This window comes from Macrotis lagotis, chromosome 7 (assembly GCF_037893015.1).
Source record: "Macrotis lagotis isolate mMagLag1 chromosome 7, bilby.v1.9.chrom.fasta, whole genome shotgun sequence".
In the NCBI taxonomy this organism is placed as follows: domain Eukaryota; kingdom Metazoa; phylum Chordata; class Mammalia; order Peramelemorphia; family Peramelidae; genus Macrotis; species Macrotis lagotis.
The window spans coordinates 141631985-141641984 of NC_133664.1; the positions used below are offsets into that span (position 1 = coordinate 141631985).

Here is a 10000-nt window from a genome sequence, read left to right on the forward strand (position 1 = left end):
TTGATGTGGAAGTGATTTGTTTGTTTTCAAAAGGGCAATTTTATTATAACATCACAAAATTGTACAGGAAAAGAGAGTGAAAAGTAATTTTAAGGTACTTGTGTATATGTGTATATGCATGAATATATGTGCATATGTATATGTGAACATTATTTCTTAATGAACATGGAAAACTGACTTTGAAGGCATCCCAAACCCAAATCCCAATTCTCAGTGGTGTGAATATATATCTACATGACAATTATGAAATTGTAAGTATCCATAGTATGTATTAAATGCTAAACATAAACATAAGAACAAATGAACATTTTCCTTTAAAAACAATCAGAATAGATGTTTACAGTATATGTTCAGATAAATCAAGCATTAGTAGAGCTTTCTGACTCAATTTTTAAAAATATGATCACCTGAAACACCTTCAAAGCAGCACACACTCATAAAACATTCAGAAAGATTATTTGACTTAATAATGAATGCTCAAAATGCAAGCTCAAATCTACACTGCAAAGCAATCAAGTTTTTAGCAACTATTTTGACCTTAGTGACACAAACAATTAATTCTGCAAACCTAATATCAAAATAAAATTCTACAACTAATGCAGAATAATTTTTCAATGTATTTATTCTAAAACAACATTAGGAATATGCAACTTCCATTTATTATACCTTTTGGTATTTTAAATAATTTTATGAGATAAGAAAAACTAAATAAAATAATACATATGTAGTAGGCTGTGAAAAGTGGGGTGTGAAAAATTTTCCAATGAATGTAAATTAGATTTTTTTAAAGTGACTAGATTTTTAAAATGAATTATACTTAATTTTTAAAAAGTTAAAGACATTACAATTCAGTTTTTAGAAATATTCAGAAATCTAAAATTAGATTTTAAGGAAATCTGTCTCATACACACACACACACACACACACACACACACACACACACACACACACACAAACATACACAGACCTCTCCCTGAGAGTTTGGGACACTGCCCAATACATTTATCACTAAGGATATATGTTTTACTGGAATTTACCCCCTTGCTAATGAAGAAGGAATGGTCATAAATACCTATTTTAAATCAAACTACCTAGCATACACATAGATATGTGTGTACATGTATGTCTATGCACATACATGTATAAATACACGTGTACATAAGTGTAATTCATTGAGATAAAGGGAGTGCTTTGATCAGTCTGTTGGACAAAACACATTCTATCTAAACTACAAGGAAAAGAGAATTGTGCTTGTTTACATTTTCATCTAAAAAAAGATCATGATTTCACTGAGAAAGAAGAGATCTTTGGAAAAGAACTCATTGGTCCTATGTTATGATTTTATTCTTTCTAGCACAAAAACATTAACTTGGATGTTAAACTTTCAAAAGCACAATGCAAGAGAAATTTGGGATATTATCTCAAATTTTCACTCCATTAATTCATTTCAATCTATTTTCATTACTATTTTCAGTTCTAAGGAAAGATGCTTATTAAAAAGCACTGACAAACAGTTTGAGTTAATTACACTTAAAAGATAAAGCTACAATACTTATCATTTTTTAAAAAGCCCCACAGAAAAGAAACTCACATAATAGCAAAAATTAAAAGCATCAATTTGTATTTCAATAGTTCTTTAAAAAAAGAATAATACAAAAAAAAGAAACATACAAGTTTTTAGGAGTTCAGCACACTGACCCTGCAACTTCCTAAACTGAACTAGTGAAAGTTAAATCATAGCTAGGACTATCCCCAAACCTTTAAAGGATTAATTCACATTCAGCAGGCACCCTCAAATGTGAAATATATTTCTAAATCTATCCCTAAACTTTCTGTGTCTGTTAAAGGACATGACTTTTTGTGCTTACTCACTTGTTTCACAGAGGTTGTACAGGGCAAAGAAAATGATAAACTCAGGCTATATCTAAACCTTATAGACCTCAGTAAAATGTCTCCAGAGTCCTATTTCATTTGCCTATGATTCTCCTCTGTTTGTCTGCTTATTTAACATCTAATCATAGCTTTAAGAAAAAGAAATCATTCCTTAGCCTCTCTTCAGAACCTATCTGCTATTTCATAGTACTCAGATGAATATTTTTTCTTCAATTGTTATTTTCACTAGACTTTGCAGATAATATCTAGCTGAATTTCTAACAATATGGAAAAAAGCACTGGCTATACAGACTTTTAAGGCAGTTACTGAGAGAAACCAATAAATAGCATACTATAGTACTCTGCTGTGTTTTGAACTGCAAACAATTTGAAGTAGATGGAAATTGAACTATACTAACCACTGGTTTTATTTACAGTAGTCTATAAAATGAGCTAATCCTAGGAATTTAGGAGGCATTTAAAGCATATGATGTGAAAAGGTATCCAAAAGAAATCAAATTTTTCATCCTAATAATTGCTGAATATAACACGTTACATAATTTTAAGACAACTGAAAGCTTATGCAAAGTGTTATACACAGCTGTTAAAATAGAATATTCTGCAAAACAGTACCCAGATGTAAGACATTAACAACTTCTCAGATTTCAGACTAACTTTTTTTAGAAAATTGTGTTTTCACCCCTCTTTCAATCATTTTTCAATCAATTTCTGATGAAATTTGCATTAATTTCTCATTCAGACTTTGTCATAGGAGATAATATTTTAAAGCACTTAGAAAACTAACACATAGTAGGTGCTGTATATATACTCATTTCCTTTTAATCTTATTTTCTTAAGGGAATCTTAACATGATCTATTGACAGTGAGGCCCAAGAAGATGTAGATAATTATGAATTTTATATTATAAGACTTTTCCATAAAATATCTGTTCTATCAGAAATTTTAGATAAATTTACTATAAATCGGGGGAAAACCCTGTTTAACAGAAATGTCTTTGTTTAGAAAATAAAAATATGAAATAATATAGACTTTCTGGCCTACTAAAGAATATGCTTTTAAGTTATCTGTCCTCTGTCATTGTTCCTACAGTCCTGAGAAAGGGAAGAATGAAATAACTATTTTTAGATTGAAAACAAAATTTAAGTTTACAAATGAAAAAAAAATCAGTCCGGTAGTTTAAAATAAATGCTACTTTCTTTCAGAAGCTGTTTTTTTTCTTTTAGAAATACTTTTTTAAAAAACCTACATTTTTATGAGGCAACAGAAGCAAACAAATAGAAACAGTTAATGATAACCGAAAATAACAAATACCACAGATGCTGAGATTTCTAAGGCCAGGCAGAGCAGAATTTTGAGGGACAGTTACATAGATGATCTGTGTGTTTGCAACTTTAGTTAATCGATACTTAGTAAACAATAAACAGTATTTATAATTATCGAAGAGAAACATATGTGTGGGGAGAAGTCCTTGTGGTCCTTTTCACCTCAGCTCAGACTTGGGAACAATTCATTGTATGAGAAAGTATCAAGTAAGGAGGCCCTCTGGTGGAAAACGAAGGATCACATTCAACAGCCCAGAAGCACTAGACAGTAAACCAGAAACCTTAAAAACATTTATTACAAACCTTTATAGAATCTTTTCTAAATTGCCCTGTGTACTTAATTAATAAGATGGTACATTAAGGGCACTCTCAGGCTTCTGGGATGACGTAAGGGCTAAGAAAATAATACCTTTGCTTCCAGTTCCAACATGCTCAAAATGAGACCAAGTCAACCCCTCTGCATTTTCTGTAGATTAATACATATCAATCTAATAATTATTAATTAATTTATTAACATATTATCTACATATATGGGTAGAAAACATGCCAAATTTCCCAGGAACACATTCTTCCCAATCGAGGAAATAGTCTGATTTGTTTTTAAGGAAACAGTGAGCAAAACAAAACTTACCTGCTGTTGTTGCAGATGCAGCAGTTCTACTGTGCTTACTTCTGTGCTGGTGTCACCACTTGATCTTCCATCTCTGCTGCCAGCATCTAATTGGCTGCTTAGAGTGCTCATTCCATTTTGATTCATTGAACTGTTGCTTATTGTCTCTGTCGCAGATTCCTGCATCATGACTTAATACCTAAAAGTGATTAAGAAGTATCAATTAACACCCGTTACACCTTCACACTTCCATTATCAAGATGGCCCTCTCTGCCAATTACAGAGACAGCATCTTTTGGGGGGGGGGGGGAAAGAAAGAGCACTGCATAGTCATTTACCAAGAAATGTAATACAAATTCAGCTTTCATCTAGATACTAATCACTGAAATTATGGTTTCTATAAGCAATCTTTGTGTGGGTACATTTAACAGCCAAAATAACATACCATGCATGCACCATGGTCAATAGCATTTATGAACGAATACATTTTAAAGTCTACCTATAAAACCAGTTTAAATGAAGGCACGAGTGCACAGTCTGCTCTATATTTCCTATTATCTACCTTTGACAACCATGGATAACTATACAGCCTTATTTAAAATATTCACTATCTTGATTCTGTCAGAATTTTACAGCATATCTTATGCAAGGCTGTTGTTTAATGATGCACAGCTAATCATACAAAATTAAAATTTTGTAAGGGTGTTACAAATCATATGGTATCAACCAATGATAAATAGTATAATGGGCTTCTCCTTTTTTGTGACTAAATAAAATTTTGCCTTGGAGGCATTTTAAGAAAAAGCTCCTGCTGCAAACACGTCAGATATTGCCTATTTTTTTAATCAAACAGCTCATATTCATTTATTTTTCTGACATTTAAAACATTTAATACTGTCCTTCCTGGGAAGTAATTAAGCTTATGCATGAGCAGCAATCAAACTGTTCACTTGAAGATGACTTAAAACTCAATTTTAACATAGGCAAATAAATGAAAGATATAAAATTAATTTTCCAGGCATGTATTAGATATGAAAGCTGGAAATAAAATCTATCAAGAATATCACTAATGATTGTGCTAAAAACAGCATAAATTATGCATATTACCTTCTCTACAGTAATAAATGTTTTATCATTTTCACTGCATAAATATACTGTACTTTCAGGATAGCAATGAGATGTCCTGCCAAGATCAGTTGAAATCCTTGCAGTAAATAAAGGAGCAATGTGCCCTTACAAACCAGAATTTCAAGGTGCATTTTGCATCTGCAATCTGAAAAGGTCAGTTTTGGTTCCCAATGATACCTAAATCCAGTATTATGCTATAATGGTCTAATCTAGAACAACAACAACAAAAACTTCAATTCTCTGAACACAAGAATTCTGGAAAACAATCTTGATGAGCAGGCACTTCCATGATAACTAAATAGATAAGCAGCATCCTTAAATTAAGGTAAGGAAGTAAAGATCATTATATCTTTATCAGCCTATTCTCTTACTTTCAAATTGGCCATATGTTAAATAGTCTTTCCATTTTTATTAAAACAATAAATTTATCATAATGTAAATACAAGTTTCATGTTCCTTCATATGGCATACAATCATCTTCTCTAACATCTTTTCCATGATATATTCAAGTGTACACACATATATTTATGTATACACATACACATATCTATACTTCACAGCATTTTGAATGCTAATCCAAACATGTACTTAAACTTTTGAATTTTAATAGAAAATTTGATGGAACTTGAAAAATACAAGATTATTTCCACTAGATTAAAGAAGTAATCTTAGAGACCTACTAATTTCCATTGTATTAAAATAGTTCTGCTACTAGTTTAGGTGAAGAAAGTTACAATCTACATTGCATATATACCCTTTAAGAGTATTTTGTCTCAAGAATAAATAGAATATGAAATAAAATAAACATGAAGATATTTAACATACAGAAGGGCAGCTGTTATAACTACAGTAAACAACTTCTGAACCAGATGTGTTTATGAGCAAACAGTCCTTGTTAAACATCTTATTGAACATTAACTAAGAAAAATAATACAAATGAAAAATGTGATACACAGAGTGATGAATTTTACAAGAAGAAAACAAAGCTAATACTCTTTTCTGAGATTAGGCAGCTAATAAGTATTCAAATTAGGCATAAATTTTACATGCACAATGTTTAAAATATTCAGAGAAAAGGGCCTGATTGCCCTTACTAGTTATATGAAAATTCTAATGTGGGTCTTCCCCAACTGTAGAAGCAGATATTCATTTTGTTTGTATAAAATTGGAGTTCAATAAAACATCTGGAATACATAGTGACATAGAAATATACTTAAATATATATTTTTCTCTTTCTAATGGAGTTTACAATTCAGGAAAAGAAAAAAAGTAAAGTGCTACATTATCAAATAGAGAAGACAAATTCAATACTTTAAAATTGACCTTTTATGAATATATGTCAAGACCAATTGGCTGTGTTAAATAAATCTGGGTTTTTACATATATCTATATCATAACCTGGAGGGTGTGAAAATTCACTAGATATTTATATGTTTGAATCTTTTGTTGCAATAATTAGAGAATACTTATATACCTTGCAATTCACATTAACAAAAGCAGTCTCCTGTTCAGTGTAGAATTTGTGTCTTTTTAAAATTTTAGAATACAACTCAAGGGGAACATTATAAATTAAAATATCATAATCAGGTTTATGAAAAGAGGTCTAGAAATGATACTTTTGCTAGGAAAATAGCAGAATTTGACCTAATATTCATATGCACAGATAAGAGCAATTATGAAATTCTACTATAATTTGGATAATTCACTTGAATGAAAAAAATTGGGGATGGTCACTCTTGAAGAAGGCGTTTGTTTTGTAATAGACATGTGTTAGTGTTTACTAAGTTCTTCCTAGATAGAACTAGGCATTGTCTCCATTGGGAGTGAATATATTCAGGCAAAATAAACAAAATGTCAGAGGAGGGCTCATATCTGAGAGCATATTCTGAATTCATCATAAATTAAACTATATATGCACTTTCAAAGTGGATGCATTTGCAGTGATCCAAAAAGTCACTGAAGAGTGAACTAGGCTGTACTAGCTTCAGACACCAAAGTAAGAATTGAACAAAGATGGGGGGAAATAATTTCTTACTTAATAAAGTAAAATTAAAGTTTAGGAGTTATTTTATTTTTCAATCATACTGCTATGGTAAAACCTCAATTCTGCCATCATAGACAAGTGATCAGCTGACAGAAAATGACTCTTCTGCATTTGAAATTGAATGATATAGTTTTACTTTTCTTTCTTGCAGTAAGTTTTTTCTTTCTTTTTTTTTTAGCAAGTCACTGTACAGATACTTATTCTCTACACCACTTCCCTTTTGAAACATTAAACTGACACTGGAACTGACTGCACAAGATTGCATTTTCTCTTCCTAAACAACTTGAATTGAAAGGTTACTTAGTGTAACAATATTTACTTGCAGAATTGTGTTGTTACCAAGGGTATAATGGATGGTGGCTATGCAGGTTTACGCAAGAATGAGTGAAGCATGAGGCATTAGCCATGTGTTTGACATGTTTCAAATTGCTATAATCCAGCATTAAACACACCCAGCAATTCATGCCATTTCTTGCAGCCATAATCTTGAATAAAGCGTGCACAACCACTTATTATATAAATTAGTATATGACTCCCTGTTATAGTCACAACAGTGCTTTTGTGTTTATTTTGCATCAAGATGTGGTCTTTTATTTGTACAAATAGCAGGATATAAAGACATAGCTCAATTAGACCTCCTTACTTTATGATAGGGTAGTACTGAATACTAGACTTGGTGGTTTTATTTTTTTTCCCCTAGAGTTATGGGTTCCGTTGGCATAAAACCGTACTATGGGAAATATTTATTTGCCTCAATGGTAACAAGAACCTTCTTGTATCCTCCCATCCTATATCATTATATTATACAAAAGTTTAGTACCATACCTGAACAAACACAGGTAACAGATCTTAACCATTACCAAGGAACCTACTCTCTTCCCTACTACCTACTTAGATCACCCTGCCCACCCCCCTTCCATCTGCCTCTCTCTGACATACATACATGCACACATGCACACTCAAATACTCAACCCCCAACACATCCTCTGATGCCTCTGTTAAAAAAACTATACAGGGCTATAAAGATGTTGCTTAGTGCCTTAATATTTCATCAAGATAAAATACTTATACTTCTCACTAACGTATACTTCTAAGAAAGAAAAAAAATCAGCCAATATAAATTGGTCTCTCCTTCCCTATGAATATAATCACTCTTTTTTAAGGAAGTAAGGATGTCAGAAATAGTTCTTAGCATTATTCTATATGTTATTTTCTTTCCCAAATTTGTCACACAAAAAAGGAGAAAAATAATCCTAGGAAATTACAACTATTTGTATTTAAAAGTAAATATGTATATCTACATAAAAAAAACTTCTCAGATAGAAATTTTTGAGGCACTTCAATTTTAAAACAACAATGGTTAGTATGTATGTTCTTAAGTACTTTCTTTTTCAAATTGAGCATTATTTATAAAGGTGGCTAAACAGTTTTCTGTAAGAATGAGTTAGACATGGGAGAAATTCACAAATTTCATACAAAAGTCATGTACCTCTATCTCCATAATAATTGTTTTAGAATTCTGATATTCCAAACTTGACTGTGATGTAAAAGTTTAAAGGAAAAAAAGCTTTTTAAATAATGGGAACTTTTGTGCTCTACTGGAATTAATTCATCATTGACACCAAGCACAATGCATTTGAAATCTAGCAGTGGTATGGTAAAAGTCTTTAATACTTATGATTGCCTAATAAATCAAAATGCCAAATATGAAGGACATAGCTGAACATACAAGAGCAAAAAACTGAAAACGCACATGAATATTTTTAGATTTTTTTTTGGTTTAACTTAAATATAGCCTTCAAAGAACAATTTGGAAAAGGACATACATTATTTCAGCAAGCAAGCTCTCTTTTTAAACTAAATGCAAAGTATTGTTTAAAATGTGTTAATAGATTTTAAACTGATAGCACAATTAATTGCGAGGAGAATTTCTTAAAAGGCTCAAAATTTAAGTTTTTATTAAGAAGTTTAAATATATTAAACACAGGGGATGTAAAAACATACTTCAACTATTCAATAACCATGACACCTAAGCTCAGCAATTAAACCATCGTAATAACACCAATAACTAAAAGTCTTTAGAATATGAATAAGAAAACAAATAAAATCATATTTTCAAAGTCAATCCAATACCAATGTTCTTAAGGATACCATAATAAGAATAGTTATTTTGCTTGAATGCTGAAGACAAAATTTTAAGACTTTCTACAATTATGAAATAAGAAACATTTCATTCTGCTAAAAAAGTATGTACTATCTAACCAGCATTCTGAAAATTAAGTCTTAAATCTCAGAGGCTATTTTATATTTAATACACTGACATGATAAATTTGAAGCAATAATACCACTAGCACAAGAATATGCAATAATTCTAATATTTTCAGATATATCACACTGAAACTTCCATTTTTGTTTCTAGTACAACATCCCCCTTAACAGGTGTACTTGCAAGAGATTTGATTATACTGACATGGCTTTAGTAAACTCATATTTTTTCAAAGGTCATTTAAAAATAAAAATCATATTTTCTTATATGTTTCTATATTCCAAAAGTCTCAAACTATTTCTCATGACTACATACAGTTCATACAATTTTCACTTAAATGACTGACTTATTTCTCAAAGAGATGAAAATATTGTTCCATTTTAAATGTAAAATATTAAATCCAACTTAACAAAATTTGGGGGAAATGTTTTTGAATCATTTAAATCACCTCTCAAAAGCATCAATATATTTCTTTTTTTGGAATGCAGGAATGTGAAATGAGAAGAGGATTAGGGAAAGATAACCTATTTTATCATGCTCCTAGTGAATATCTGATGAATTGGACTGGTTGAATTTTCAGTTACAGAATCATTAATCTTTACAGGTCATAAGGCCACTGTATCCATAGTAATACCACATGAAAGACAATAAAGCATAATTCTTATTATATGTGTTACAGAGACACAAACTTAAGTTTGTTATACAACTTTCAAACGGAGTTGAAATGATCCAATAAA

At 30.9% G+C, this 10000-nt stretch overlaps 1 protein-coding gene across 12 annotated transcripts in view; it reads right to left on the reverse strand.

Annotated features, from left to right (window-relative positions):
* FOXP2 (forkhead box P2) overlaps positions 1-10000 on the reverse strand; it is a 721187-nt gene that overhangs the window by 292794 nt on the left and 418393 nt on the right. For all 12 annotated transcript variants that reach the window (XM_074193868.1, XM_074193870.1, XM_074193871.1 and 9 more), the window contains one exon: positions 3847-4024. In XM_074193868.1, coding sequence (XP_074049969.1) covers positions 3847-4014 — 168 coding nt within the window. In that variant the 5' untranslated portion in view covers positions 4015-4024. The remainder of the gene's footprint in view (positions 1-3846; positions 4025-10000) is intronic.